At 41.9% G+C, this 14,962-nt stretch overlaps 1 protein-coding gene and 1 non-coding gene across 2 annotated transcripts in view; both read right to left on the bottom strand.

Moving 5' to 3' along the window:
• ARCN1 (archain 1) overlaps positions 1–14,962 on the bottom strand; it is a 39,349-nt gene that overhangs the window by 2,794 nt on the left and 21,593 nt on the right. Inside the window, exons 3-9 of the mRNA XM_053593762.1 lie at positions 14,750–14,929; positions 14,409–14,614; positions 13,112–13,276; positions 8,521–8,686; positions 5,199–5,346; positions 4,648–4,756; positions 1,168–1,372 (exon numbers count right to left, since the gene is read on the bottom strand). Coding sequence (XP_053449737.1) covers positions 1,168–1,372; positions 4,648–4,756; positions 5,199–5,346; positions 8,521–8,686; positions 13,112–13,276; positions 14,409–14,614; positions 14,750–14,929 — 1,179 coding nt within the window. The remainder of the gene's footprint in view (positions 1–1,167; positions 1,373–4,647; positions 4,757–5,198; positions 5,347–8,520; positions 8,687–13,111; positions 13,277–14,408; positions 14,615–14,749; positions 14,930–14,962) is intronic.
• LOC128589431 (U6 spliceosomal RNA) lies at positions 3,736–3,843 on the bottom strand. Its single transcript, XR_008381010.1, has one exon. It is a non-coding gene; the product is annotated as a U6 spliceosomal RNA (small nuclear RNA).

Genomic DNA, 14,962 nt, shown 5'->3' with positions numbered 1-14,962 from the left:
AAAAAAGAAAAACCTGGACATGGTGGCTCACACCTGTAATCCTAGCACTCTGGGAGGCTGAGGCAGGTAGATTGCTTGAGCTCATGAGTTCAAGACCAGTCTAAGCCAGAGAGAGACCTCATCTCTAAAAAATATATATATAGCTGGCGGCGCCTGTAGCTCAGTGGGTAGGTCACCAGCCACATACACCCAGGTTGGTGGGTTCAAACCGGGCCCGGGCCAGCTGAACAATGACAACTGCAATGTAACAACCAAAAAAAAAAAAAAAAAATAGCCAGGCATTGTGGTGGGCACCTATAGTCTCAGCTACTTGGGAGGCTAAGGCAAAAAATCACTTAAGCCCAAGAGTTTGAGGTTGCTATGAGCTGGGATGCCAGGCACTCTACCGAGGACAACATAATGCAACTGTCTCAAAAAAAAAGACTGGAGGAAGAGAGTTAAAAATTGTCATCTCAAGGAACAGTCCACACATTTCCATTGCTTTGCTTACCTAAAGAATAGGGTTTACGACAGAATTGTCTGATGATTATTTATACTAATAAAGGAATATGTCACATAAATAACTTCCAAACCATTTCCATTTGTAAAAGAATGAAATTAGGGATTTTTTTTTGCAGTAATTTTGCCTTCCAAATCCAAGTGACAGCAAAGCATTACAAAATCATGGGTATTTTGGCAAAAGAATTTGAGGTTAAAAAAATAGGTAACTAACTGTGAACAAATCTTGTACAATCTGTAAGTACTTTTTATGTACTGATACTCAATTTCTTTTTTTTTGAGACAGAGCCTCAAGCCGTCACCCTGGATAAAGTGCCGTGGCATCACAGCTCACAGCAACCTCCAACTCCTGGGCTCAAGCGATTCTCCTGCCTCAGCCTCCCAAATAGCTGGAACTACAAGCACCTGCCAGCTCAGGTGTATGTGGCTGGCGCCTTAGCTGCTTGAGACACAGGCTCAATTTCTTTACTGATCTGATCTTTTCTTTTGTCTGGTCTAGAGAGGAAAACTTAGGTAAAGTAGATAAAGAATTTGACCAAGATCATACAGAAGGGGAATCCCACAGGGGACATCAGCTTTTCTGAATGTCATCAGAGCATGAAGCTAAGCTATATATCTGGCACCTGTCCTATTGCTTCCCCATGTATGTTCTCTATTAAAATTGGGTACCTGTATGTTACAGTAATTTTTCTTAGAGATGAAGGAAACTTGAACAGGGAAGAAGTCATTGGGCTGCCCAGCAATGCTAAACTCCAGGCTGCCACTCTTATTTTTGGCATCAATCACTGGCAGGCACCACTCCAAGGTATTCCGTCGACTGTCATGTCGATACTCCCCATCAATCTCACCGATCACAGGTGCGCCGACACCAGATCTGTTGTAAGAAACATCTGGTTAAGTTAGTTGTCCAGAGCTAAAAGAATTCCACCAAAGAAAAACAACCCCAAATTTGATTATGCTCCTCAAATTCTGCCCTCTAAGGAATTTTTATGCAGTCCTAAAAAAAATTAGGCTCCCTAATAACTTCGAGGATCCAACAATGTCCTAGTACCTTAGCTAAGAGTCTCACTCAATTCTCTTTGTTAATATGGATATATGCAAAAAACAAGTATTTGGTAAATTATGCCTATGGGATGCTCTCACTTATGGACTAGCTCTGGCAGCCAGGAGTAGACAAAAACTGACCAATGTGTAAAAGGGATATGTTTCTAAAAATCCCACACCAATGTTTGTTGTCCTGTCAAGAAGGAATTTTAACAAAATGTAGCTCTCTTTATAGGTAACAGTGGGAAGGAAAGCAGTTTGGGTAATAGTGGGGAGAAACATAAACACCAATAATGGAAATGAATGTGGGAGAAGATTTTTTCAAAAGATTTTAGAATGTTTCAAAACTCACTGAAGTTGATGCCAGTGAGTTTGATTACAATCTAGTAAATGGACTTTCATTTGACAAGTAAAAGCATACTTAGTAAAAGTAATACTTCCAGGCAAAATGGAACTATGATGGAAGAGATACACAGTTGTCCTTAATCTTCAGGAAAACGAGGGCTAGTTAGGATATAATTTGCACCCCCACACATGGCTGACAGGCATTGTCACCTACTCCTACATATTCTAAATTTACCGCCTTTTAATTCTCCAGTGAGACTCAATGCTTATCTTAGGGGCAGGGAAAATAAGAAAGATAAAGAAAATTTTAAGGGTAGCATAGACTATTAATTCTTCCCTATCAATTTTAGGTTGCATATTTTTTCTCTGTGCCCTTGCTCCAATTCTGATTCTGATCTCTTCTCATTTGATCATTTCTTAACAATGGGATAAAATGCTATCTAAGGGTCTCTTCTTGAGACCATTGCAAAATTGAACTAAAACACAGGAAACCACTCAACCACAATTATAGGGTAAATGAAGAAGCCTAAAAAGTGTGGCACTCTAAAAATAGCAAGGTAAAATAAATCTTGACAAACACAACTCCACCTGACACCAATGCCCAAGTTCTACAATGGTTCAAAGCAGCCATCTATTGTTCTGGAAAAAATAACCACACGATGGAGAATAAGATGGTTATCCCCCTTACAGGAGATACTGGCAATAAACCGTATTTGTACAAATGGAAATCAGAATGACTAAAACCAGACATGACATTTTTGAATCCTCGAAAAGGTAACAAAATTACAAATTAGTACCATTTTCCCTGCAACAGTAACTGAGCAATACAACAGAAATTGTAAACTAAGAATAAAAACCAAGCATACTTACTAGTATTGGTACTCATAATTAAATACTGCACTTAATCATTGGGGCTGATGAGTAGAGAGGAGCTGAGAGTGACTGGTGAAGTAGTAACAGTCCCTGGAAATGGTACTGAGGCTATCAACTACAGAGGGTACTTCCAGGTTATTTTAGAGAACAGGCCATGTAAGTGCACAAAACAAAAACTTACTGTAACTCAACTTTTGGGGGTGACAGATATTTTCTTTATCTTTTTTGTGGTGATGGCTTCACAGGTGTGTACATGTCAAAACTACACAATTTAAGTATGTGTAGTTTATTGTATGGTGATTACAAATTACACTTCAATAAATCTGTTAGGAAATTTATTGAAACTAATGTAACTATCTTGTTTCAGCAAGAATCAATAGTTCCCTTGAACACACATTATCATCTGCAGTGAAAGTTTAGGGAGCAAGCAAAACAGAAAAATTCTCTCTGATAGACTTCATTTCTTTGAAAGTCGCAAAACCAGAGAAAAGTCTGACTAAGAAGTGGCTCCTCCTTCTGGAAGTCTTCATTACTACATTAACAAACTGAGGACCAACATCTGAAAACATAGTTCCAGAACTACTACTGGCTTTTTTGATTTGGTTTTAGGTCAGTAAAAGCCATCCCTTTGAAATGTATACAGTCTTATAAACACCATCACAATCAAATCATAAACATTTTTTTCATTTCATTTTTTAAAAATATGGAACACTTGGGCAGCGCATGTGGCTCAGTCGGTAGGGCGCCAGCCCCATATACCGAGGGTGGCGGGTTCAAACCTAGCCCCAGCCAAACTGCAACCAAAAAATAGCCGGGCATTGTGGCGGGCGCCTGTGGTCCCAGCTACTCAGGAGGCTGAGGCAAGAGAATCACTTGGGCCCAGGAGTTGGAGGTTGCTGTGAGCTGGGTGAGGCCACGGCACTCTACCAAGGGCCATAAAGTGAGACTCTGTCTCTACAAAAAAAAAATAAATAAAAATATATGGAACACTTAAATTTCACAAATTTGTCATCTTTGTGCAAGGGTCATGCTAATCTGTGTATCATTTCAATTTTATTTTTGAGACAGAGTCTCACCATGTCTCCCTCAGCAGCACACAGCAACCTCAACTCTTAGGCTTAAGTGATTCTCTTGCCTCAGCCTCCCAAGTAGCTGGGACTACAGGCGCCCTCCACAATGTCTGGGTATTTTTTTGTTGTTGTTGCAGTTGTCATTGCTGTTCAGAAGGCCCGGGCTGGGTTCAAATCTGCCAGCCTGGCCATAACCACTGTGCTACAGGCACTGAGCCAATTTTCTTTTCTTTCTTTCTTTTTTTTTTTGATAGTTTTACTTTGTCACTGTCAGTAGAGTGCTGTAGCATCACAGCTCATAGCAACCTCAAACTCTTGGGCACAAATGATTCTCGTCTCAGCCTCCTAAGTAGCTGAGACTATAGGTGCCTGGCTATCCTTTAGAGACAGGGTCCCACATTTGCTCAGGCTGGTCTTGAACCTGTGAGCTCAGGCAATCCACCCACCTTGGCCTCCCAGAGTGCTAGGATTACAGGTGTGGGCCACAGTGCCTGGCTTTATCATTTCAATTTTAGTGTATGTCCTGCCAATACAAGGGCAAGTCATGGAACATTTCTATCATCCCCAAAAGTTCCCCTGTGCCCCTTTGCAGTCAAGTGCCTTCCTCTCCACCTCCTGATTTCTGTTTCCTTTTCCAAAAAGTCACAGAGATGGAATCACACAGTATGTAGCCTTCCATGTCTAGCTCCTTTCACAACTGGTGTTTTTAAGAAGCATCTCAGAATGGATAGTTAGGTACTGTCTCCAAAACAAGTTCTAAAAGATCAGTTTTATAAGTCCAACATAGAGAACATGATTACACGGGGACACTACTTACGGGAGTGGAATGGTGATAACCACATCATTCAATTCTAAATTATCTTCTTGTAGCTCATATTCTATGTTGACATCACAGCCATTTCCACTCTCTGAGGGCCAGCAATTAACTGAGAAGAAAAGCAAAGCAGCCATACTAGAACATTAGAAAAAGGAGAAGAGTTAACATGGCAAATCAAAGCTGACCAACAGCTGCAGGCCTACAACATCCTAATGTAAGCTATATTAAAAACAACAGTTTCAAAATTAAAGTATTTAAAATTAATGATTAAAATATATAAAATGTGGGTGGCGCCTGTGGCTCAAGGGGTAGAGTGCCAGTCCCATATGCCGGAGGTGGCGGGTTCAAACCCAGCCCCGGCCAAAAAAAACCCAAAAAAAAAAAAAAAAAAAAAGTAATAAAATATATAAAATGTACCACTGAGTCCAGTCTGAAAGGTCATTTTGTCAGAAAGAATTTTGGTATGGCAATGAAGATAAGAGCATACAAGCCAGAGTTATTTCTAGTTCTCAACACAGAGTAGCTTAGTGGAATGGGCCAGAGGCACTTACTTGTCAGTGGAATAAAAGATTCCTCTGTGGTTTGTAGTCTCCACTTTAGCACCCCTACATCACTGTTGACTGGAAATGACTTCTCCGGATTCTTCAAGCCAATCAGAGACTCTGCAGTGAAAAGTTTTTTATCCACATTTGGATGAGTCTAGAATGAGAAGAAAAGGAAAACCTCTGAGGTTCAGACATGGTAAGATAGAAAGCAAACCCCAAAGGGGCTTATGTGGCCCACAATCTAAACATCTAAAATAGGGGTACCTGACCAATTCCCAATCTTTTTGAGGAAAAATTTATCTTCTTCCCTCTTTTTTTTTGCCACAGAGTCTCACTTTGTCTCCCGCAGTAGAATGCCATGGTATCATAGCTCACAGCAACCTCAAACTCTTCAACTCAAGGGATCCTCTTGCCTCAGCCTCCTCAGTAGCTGGAACTACAAGCACCCACTACAACACCCAGCTATTTGTAGAGATGGTCTTGCTTTTGCTTAGGCTGTTCTTAAACTCCTGAGCTCCTCAAGCAATCTACCCACATCAGCCTCCCAGAGAGCTAAGATTATGGGCATCAGCTTCAAAGACTTAAATGAATAAATATATACATAAATAAAAATTTGGCCAGGGTGGCACCTGTGGCTCAGTGAGCAGGGCGCTGGCCCCATATTACCGATGGTGGTGGGTTCAAACCCAGCTCCAGACAAACTGCAACAAAAAAAAATAGCCGGGCATTGTGGCAGATGACTGGGAGGCTGAGGCAAGAGAATCGCCTAAACCCAAGAGTTGGAGGTTGCTGAGCTGTGATGTCACGGCACTCTACCAAGGGTGATAAAGTGAGACTCTGTCTCTAAAAAAAAAAAAAATTAAAAAAAAGTTGGCCAGGTACAGTTGCTCACACACTTATAATCCTGACACTCTGGGAGGCTGAGGCTGGAGGATTGATCAAGACCTGGAGTTCCAGACCACTCTGAACAAGAAAGAAACCCTGTCTCTACAAAAAAATAGAAAAATCAGCCAGGCATGGTAGTGTGCATCCATAGTACCAGCTACTCAAGACAGGGAGACAGGAGAATTGCTTGAGCCCATGAGTTTGAGGTTGCTGTGAGCTATGATAATACCACTGTACGCCAGCCTGGGAGAAAAAACAAGACCCTATCTCCAAAATGAACAAACAAAAAGTGGTTAAGAGAGTGAGACTATCTCTCTAAAAAAGGCCTTTAAAAAGATTTAAGACATTTAAAAACTAGTAAGAGTAATTAAAAACAAACTTTGCTGTAAGGTTCATAGTAGAAGTAAAAAAAAGAAAAGAAAAAGAAACTAATTTCAACACTACAAGCCATTGAGGAACAAGTTTGTAATTGTAAAAATTAAAAGACCATTAACCAAGTCCCTTTCCAAAAATACTTCACAGGGAGCAGCCTCATGTTGGGCCAGGCTTGCCAAGAAGACTAGGGTCAGATGTTCAACAGCTGCCTGGATCTGATAGCAGTCCTGCCCTTAATGTAAAGAGGTAGGAGAAGGTTAAACTCTGTGTATTAATTCAGTTGCAACTTTTCCTAGGAAGCAAAAGTTGTTCAAGCTCAAACCAATTAAACTAAGTCTAATCTTTTTAAAAGAATCACTTTTAGATAGCAATCTACATATACTTCAAAGCAAAGATATTGTCAATAATATAAACACCACTTCAAAAGGCAACTCTGTGCTGATTATGGAAGGAAAAAGTAGACAAAAACATACTCTTGGGCAGTGCCTGTGGCAGGGCGCTGGCCCCATATGCTGGAGGTGGCGGGTTCAAGCCCAGCCCCAGCCAAAAACTGCAAAAAAAAAAAACACAAAAAACCCAAAACAAAAACATATTCTTCCCTGAAAAGGCTTTGCTCTTATGACAAAAAATGTTAAGATAAACCACCTAGCGTGGCGCCTGTGGCTCAATGAGTAGGGCACTGGCCCCATATACCAGGGGTGGCGAGTTCAAGCCCAGCCCCAGCCAAAAAAACAGGAAAAAAAAAAAAATCAACCACCTAAATAAAATATGCCAAGGAACAACAGCAATAATATAAAGAAAAGAGCTCAGATATAACCAATTGCTGGAACATACAAGTTTATTTTGTAAGGATTTTATGTACTTTCCCAATACATTATCAGATATTGGCCTTCAGCTAACAAAATAAGCACTGGTAGTTTTTTTTTTTTGTAGAGACAGAGTCTCACTGTACCGCCCTCAGGTAGAGTGCCATGACGTCACACAGCTCACAGCAACCTCTAACTCTTGGGCTTACGCGATTCTCTTGCCTCAGCCTCCCGAACAGCTGGGACTATAGGCTCCTACCACAACGCCCGGCTATTTTATTTTTTGTTGCAGTTTGGCCGGGGCTGGGTTTGAACCCGCCACCCTCGGCATACGGGGCCGGCGCCCTACTCACTGAGCCACAGGCACTGCCCGTTATTTTAAGGCAGAATGAGTAAATATCATGTCATATATATTTTAATTTACTTTTTTTTTTGAGACAGAGTCTCATTACGTCACCCTCAGTAGAGTGCCATGGCGTCACAGTTCACAGCAACCTTGAACTCTTGGGCTTAAGCAATTCTCTTGCCTCAGCCTCCCAGCTGGGACTACAAGCGCCCGCCACAACGCCGGCTATTTTTTTGTTGCAATTGTTTAGCTGGCTCTAGCCGGGTTTAAACCCGCCACCCTTGGTGTATGTGGCTGGCACTATAACCACTGTGCTATGGGGGCCAAGCCAATTTACTCTTTTCTTTTTTTTTTTGTAGACACAGTCTCACTTTTTGGCCCTCGGTAGAGTGCCGTGGCCTCAAACAGCTCACAGCAACCTCCAACTCCTGGGCTTAAGCGATTCTCTTGCCTCAGCCTCCCAAGTAGCTGGGACTACAGGCGCCCACCACAACGCCCGGCTATTTTTTGGTTGCAGTTTGGCCGGGGCCGGGTTTGAACCCGCCACCCTCGGTATATGGGGCCGGCGCCTTACCAACTGAGCCACAGACGCCGCCCCAATTTACTCTTTTCATAATAACAAAAGCTAAACACCTTTTTGCATCTTTTGTGAGTAGGAACTCATTTACTAGATTTCAAGTTGACCTTTCATTCAATTCTAATATTAAAAGCCATTCTAACACAGCTGCTGTCACTCACTCTCAGGTATCCACTGTTATGTAATAAACTGATTTCTTTGCAATGAATCTAGAATGGTGTTACAAAACTTGAATAATTTTTTATGTTCTGTTGTTCAGATGAGGAACCCTAGTGAGAAACACTGCTAGATAAAACACACACTCTCAACACTCTTTATCAAAAGCCTCTATCCACACACCTGTAGCTGCACCCCTTTCTTATCTTCATTTTCAACATGAAGACGAATTCGGCCAAATTTGTCATCTGAGATCCTTAGCATTATCATGCCATGCAACTCCATATTCTGTAATCCTCCATCTCGTCCACAGGTTAGTGTGATCTTTTCTTCAATCTTCATATGCACACTTTAAGGAAAATGAATTTGTTCAGAAAGGTAGAAACCAGAACTCCCCTTCTCCAGGGTTTAACAGTGATTAGCCATCAACAACATTTTCTATTTTAACTTTTTAAAGGTACCACTGCTATAGCTACTGAAATTTAAAGCACTGTATCTTTTGATCCAGCAATTGCTCTCTAGAATTTATTCTAGAAATCCCACCTGTGCAAAAACAGTGTACTAAATTATTCACTGAAGAATGGTTTGTAATAGCAAAAGTTTAGGAACAACCTAAATGTCCACCAATAGGGGACTACTTAAATAAAGGTATACCTACACAAATGAATACCAGACAGCTGTAAGAAAAAAAACTAAAACAACTTTCCATTTAAAAAATATTTTCAGGGGGCGGCGCATATGGCTCAGTCGGTAAGGCGCCAGCCCCATATACCGGGGGTTGCGGGTTCAAACCCGGCCCCGGCCGAACTGCAACAAAAAAATGGCCAGGTGTTGTGGCGGGCGCCTGTAGTCCCAGCTACTCGGGAGGCTGAGGCAGGAGAATCGCTTAAGCCCAGGAGTTGGAGGTTGCTGTAACCTGTGTGATGCCATGGCACTCTACCGAGGGCCATAAAGTTAGACTGTCTCTACAAAAAAAAAAAAAAAATATTTTCAGGTTCGGCTCAGTGCCTGTAGCTCAGCAGTTAGGGCACCAGCCACATAGATGGAGGTAGGTGGGTTTGAACCTGACCCGGGCCTGCTAAACAACAGTGACAACTGCAACAAAAAAATAGCCAGGCATTGTGGCAGATGCCTGTAGTCCCAGCTACTTGGGAGGTTGAGGCAAGAGAATTGTGTAAACACAAGGCCAATATCTGATAATGTATTGAAGTAAGAGAATCCCTTTAGCCCAAGAGTTAGAGGTTGCTCTGAGCTGTGACGCCACAGCACTCTACCAAGGGTGACATAGTGAGACTGTGTGTGTGGAGGGGGAATATATATATATATACACACACACACACATATATATATATATATATATCCCCCCGGCTCAGCACCTGTACCACAGTGGTTACGGCACCAGCCACATACACCAAGGCTGCCAGGGCCAGCTAAACAACGACAACTACAACCAAAAAATAGCCGTGTGTTGTGGCAGGCGCCTGTAGTCCCAGCTACTTGGGAGGCTGAGGCAAGAGAATCGATTCAGCCCAAGAGTTGGAGGTTGCTGTGAGCTATGATGCCACAGCACTCTACCAAGGGCCACAAAGTGAGACTGTCTCAATAATAAATAAATAAATAAATAAATAAGAAAATTAAAAAAAAACTTCACCGGCGGTGGCTGTGGCTCAAAGGAGTAGGGTGCCAGCCCAGCCCCAGCAAAAAAAAAACTTCACACTAAAACAACTGAAAGCAAAATATTTAAAAATATATATATTTAAGGGCAGAGCCCATAACTCAGTGGGTAAGGTGCCAGCTACATACACCAGGGTTGGCGGGTTTGAACCCAGCTCAGGCCTGCTAAACAACAAAGACAACTGCAACAAAAAATAGCCGGGCATTGTGGTAGGCACCTGTAGTCTCAGCTACTTGGGAGGTTGAGGCAAGAGAATTGCTTAAGCCCAAGAGTTTGAGGTTGTTGTGAGCTATGACACCACGGCACTGTACCAAAGGTGACAAGGTGAGACTCTATCTCAAAAAAAAAAAGAAAGAAAGAAACATAGTCAGGTGTGGTGATGCACACCTGTAGTCCCAGCTAGTTGGAGCCTAAGGCAGGAGGAGTAGTTGAGTCCAGGAGTCTGAGGTTGCTGTGAGTTATCTATTATGATGCCCTTCTATCCTGGGAGACAGAGCAAGACCCAGTCTCAAAAGAAAAAGCACTGCTGCTACACTAATTATTAATAGAACTATTTTTAGATGGGTGAAATGCAAAGGCCAGAAAGAATATTTGTGTACTACTTTGTTCTCTGTTCCAACCTCATGTCTTCCTAGAAATAAAGGCATTAGACTCAAGAACACAAAGGAACGTATACTGACACAATGCAGGGTCCCATTTTACCCTCATAAGAGTTTGCTCCAAGAAGTATTTCATCATTTAGAAAAGATTCTCAAGGGCCAGGCATGGTGGCTCACATCTGTAATACTAGCACTCTGGGAGGCCAAGGCAGGCGGATTGCTTGAGCTCACAAGTTTAAGACCAGCCTGAGCAAGTTCGAGACCCTGTCTCTTAAAAAAAAACAATAGCAGGGCGGCACCTGTGGTTCAAGGAGTAGGGCGCCAACCCCATATACCAGAGGTGGCAGGTTCAAACCTGGCCCGGCCAAAAGCTACAAAAAAAAAAAAAAAAAAAAAACAATAGCCTGGCATCTGGGCAGGAGCCTGTAGTCCCAGCTACTGGGGGGGCTGAGGCAAGTGAATCACTTGAGCCCAGGAGTTTAAGATTGCCGTGAACCATGATGCCATAGCACTCTACCAGAGTGACAAAGTGAAACTCTGTCTCAAAAAAAAAAGAAAAAAGAAGACTCTCTAGTCCTTAAAAAATATGTATCTATTTTTGCCAGGTGTGATGGCTCTCATCTATGATCCCAGAACTGTAGAAGGCAAGGAGGGTACACTGCTTGAACTCAGGAGTTCCAAACTAGCCCAAGCAAGAGTGAATTCTGTCTCCATAGAAACAGCTGGGCGTTGTGGCAGGCACCTATAGTCCCAGCTACTTGGGAGGCTAAGGCAAGAGGAACTCTTAAGCCCAGGAGTTTGAGGTTGCTGTGAGATATGACGCCACAGTACTCTATCCAGGGTGACAAAGTAAGACTCTATCTCAAAAAAATAAATAAATAAAATAAAATTATTTTCTAGAGGTTAGGTCTAGCTATGTTGCCTAGGCTGGAATGAAATTCCTGGACTCAACAGAACCTCCCTCTTTAGCCTCCTAAGTAGATGGGACTATAGGCACATACCACCATACCTGGCTTACGTTCCTTTTTTTTTTTTTTTCCAGAGACTAGGTCTCACTGTGTTATCCCAGCTGGTCTCAAACTTCTGGCCCGCAGGCTATCCTCTTGCCTAAGCCTCCCGAAGTGCTGAGATTACAAGCTGAAGCAGCATGCCAGGCTCAAGTTGTCTTTAATATGTGACAGTCTCCAACATATTTTAAAAGCATAACACCTCTATCTCACTCAAAGCAACCACTAGAAATAGCATAGGAACTTTAGTGAGTCAGGAGATTTATCCTAATGTAACCCTATTCATTTCATAGAGCAGAGGACATATAAAGAGTAAACACTCCTCTTTTATGCACCTGATAGAGGTATACTCCCAGTCCAATCTTTCACTTGACCTCAAAACCATCAGCAGGAACAGAAGGTCTGGGCTTCAAGACAAGAAATCTGAGTCTTGAATATGTAAACTTGATAACTACCACTTAAAAATGTCACCAACCAGTACTTCAGCCTCAGATTAGAGACAAATCAAAATATTCCATACTGGGTTCAAACACTTAAAAGGCAAAAAGACAACATGCTGATTTGGTGATAAAGATATTTACAAAGTTTGGATTAAAGACTAGTTCTACTTATAGTTTAATTAGAAAAAGACATGCCTAAATATAGCGTGGGCTCATCATAGCTCCAGCCCTCTAATTAAAGTCCATTCTAAGAGAAAAGCTGTAGACTAGGCATCAAGACAACTTTTTTATTTATCTGACAAAGGAAAAGGTTTAAACGTCACAGAAAGTAGATGGCTGGATGGCTGGCTGGAAACCCCAATCATGATTTTTTAAAAAAATGACTGAGTGTTGAGGTGAGGCCTCATCTCAAAAAAAACAAAAAACCAAAAAAACTTAGTTAATATGTAGAACATGCTCTGAATAAATCTTTTAAATCAAGAAAGATTAAAAGGCGTTAAAAGAATTTATAACACACTCAATAAGATTTTTTTAAAATTATGTGGTCTGATGAACAAACCTTCTCTAAAGCAGACAGACGAATGCCTAAGAGACACATGAAAAACTGCTCACTGTTCCTAATCATCAGAGAAATACAAATCAAAACCACCCTGAGAGATCACAAAAAAAAAAAAAGATGGAGACTTTACATGTTTTGTATTAACCTGAATGGAGGTGGAACACGTTCTTCTTAGTAAAGCATCACACGAATGGAGAAGCAAGAATCCAATGTACTCAATTCTAATATGAAGCCAGTAGATGAGCTAATACAAGGGGTGGGGTAGGGGAATGAGGGAGCATGGAGAGGGGAGGAGGTAGGGGGATGGGGGCCGCAGTGTATGGCATACCTCTTGGAGGCAGGACACAATTATAAGGGACTTTATCTAAGAAATGCAATCGGTGTAACCTAATTCTTTGTCCCCTCAATGAATCCCAAACAATGAAAAAAAAAAAATGCAAGACCATTCAACACAAAAATTATGTGGTCTGGTCTTACTGAAAGTTACAAATTACCTTTCCATATTAATGGGTGGAGCATGCACTTTGGTTGCTTCAGAGGTTCGTTTGCTCATATTGGAGGAGATGATAGTTTCACCTTCAGATTTCAATTTGTCCACAAAGTTATCTACTTCCTTTCCTTTGGCTCCAAGTTTCAAAGCCTTGCTGGGGCCTGAAGGCCTACGTGGAAGAATTCAAAATAAGAAAAAATACAAAATTAAAAAAAAAACAAAAAACATTAATAATCCCATATTAATGAAGCTTTCTTTAAGGCTATTCTAAGAGAGGAGTGTGAAGACTTCGAAGAAAAAACACAAGCTTCCTAGTGTTGGTGGACAACTAGGATTAAGAATTTGCCCAAACTGCCAGCTGACGATCACTATTAACATGTAAGTTTCAGGTGGGGCCTGTGGCTAAGTGGGTAGGGCGCCGGCCCCATATACCAAGGGTGGTGGGTTCAAAACCAGCCAGGCCAAACTGCAACAAAAAAATAGCCAGGCATTGTGGCGGACGCCTGTGGTTCCAGCTACTGGGTAGGCTGAGGCAAGAGAATCGCCTAAGCTCCAGGAGTTGGAGGATGCTGTGAGCTGTGTGATGCCACGAGGATGCTGTGAGCTGTGTGATGCCACGGCACCGTACCCAGGGTGATAAAGTGAGACTCTGTCTCTACAAAAAAAAAAAAAAAAAAGTAAGTTTCATTACACAAAGACCAAAAATATTTTTATAAACATATACAAAGAAAACTTTGTATCTTTCATCCAGAGTAAATATACCTGTGCACAAACAACATTTTGCATATAATTTCAGGTAATTCACAAATATCCCCTGAAATGAATCTTTGAGCATCAAGATAAAAATCCACCTTCCAGGCTCAGTGCCTGTAGCTTAAGCAGCTAAGGCACCAGCCACATACATTGGAGGTGGCGGGTTCGAATCTAGCCCAGGCCTGCCAAACAACAACTACAACCAAAAAATAGCCAGGCGTTGTGGCAGGCGCCTGTAATCCCAGCTACTTGGGAGGCTGAGGCAAGAGAATCACTTAAGCCCAAGAACTGGAGGTTGCTGTTAGCTATGATGCCATGGCACTCTACCCATGGCAACAGCCTGAGACTCTGTCTCAAAAAAAAAAAAAAACAGGAAAAACACAGCATTCAGGTTTGTCCTTTATCCCCTTATTTTATGTGGCCAAATATATTATCACATCTGACTTCTTCAAGTAATTATTTACAGCTTGCCTAGAAATCAGCTATCACTCCACAGATACACATACATATACCCTTTATCTGGAGTTCTAAAGTTGCTCATAATATACCTGGCTGGTGCAGGGGCCACTTTTGGTTTATCAGTTTCAATGATGGTCTCTGTTATCATGGCAGCTGTGCTGCCTCCAGATACTGCAGAGCTGCCAAATCCCCCAAATCCTGGTGCTTTTTTGCCCTGTCTCTCTGCATCTCTCCGGGCCTGCTGTAATTCCTTTGCTTTACGCCGCATTTCAGCCTTAGCTTCCCGTTCTTGAGTCTAAGGAAGGATACGTACATAGGGATGTAGCTTTGAGTACAGACTACATTAGCAAGTCAAAACAGGAAAATCAGATGAGTGAGGCCATACAGAAAGACATAAAAACTGGCAGTCCCAGAGAACACTCTACTTTACCTCTCTGACTGCTCTGAACACCTTCTCCTCGTGAGAATCCATTTCTGTGAAGGTTCTGATCTGTGCCAGGTTAACATTCTCCCGGTATCCCAGGGCGACAATTTCATCAAAAGCAAAAATCAAATCAAAACAGTGCTCAGATATTTCATTCTCCTCTAAGGCTCGGCAATATTCAGGGATCTAATCATGAACAGCAATGAAAAAGAAATGTTT

This window comes from Nycticebus coucang, chromosome 6, assembly GCF_027406575.1.
Source record: "Nycticebus coucang isolate mNycCou1 chromosome 6, mNycCou1.pri, whole genome shotgun sequence".
Lineage (NCBI taxonomy): Eukaryota > Metazoa > Chordata > Mammalia > Primates > Lorisidae > Nycticebus > Nycticebus coucang.
Note: the sequence above shows the minus strand (reverse complement) of the source record. Positions and strands in the feature narration are given on the sequence as shown.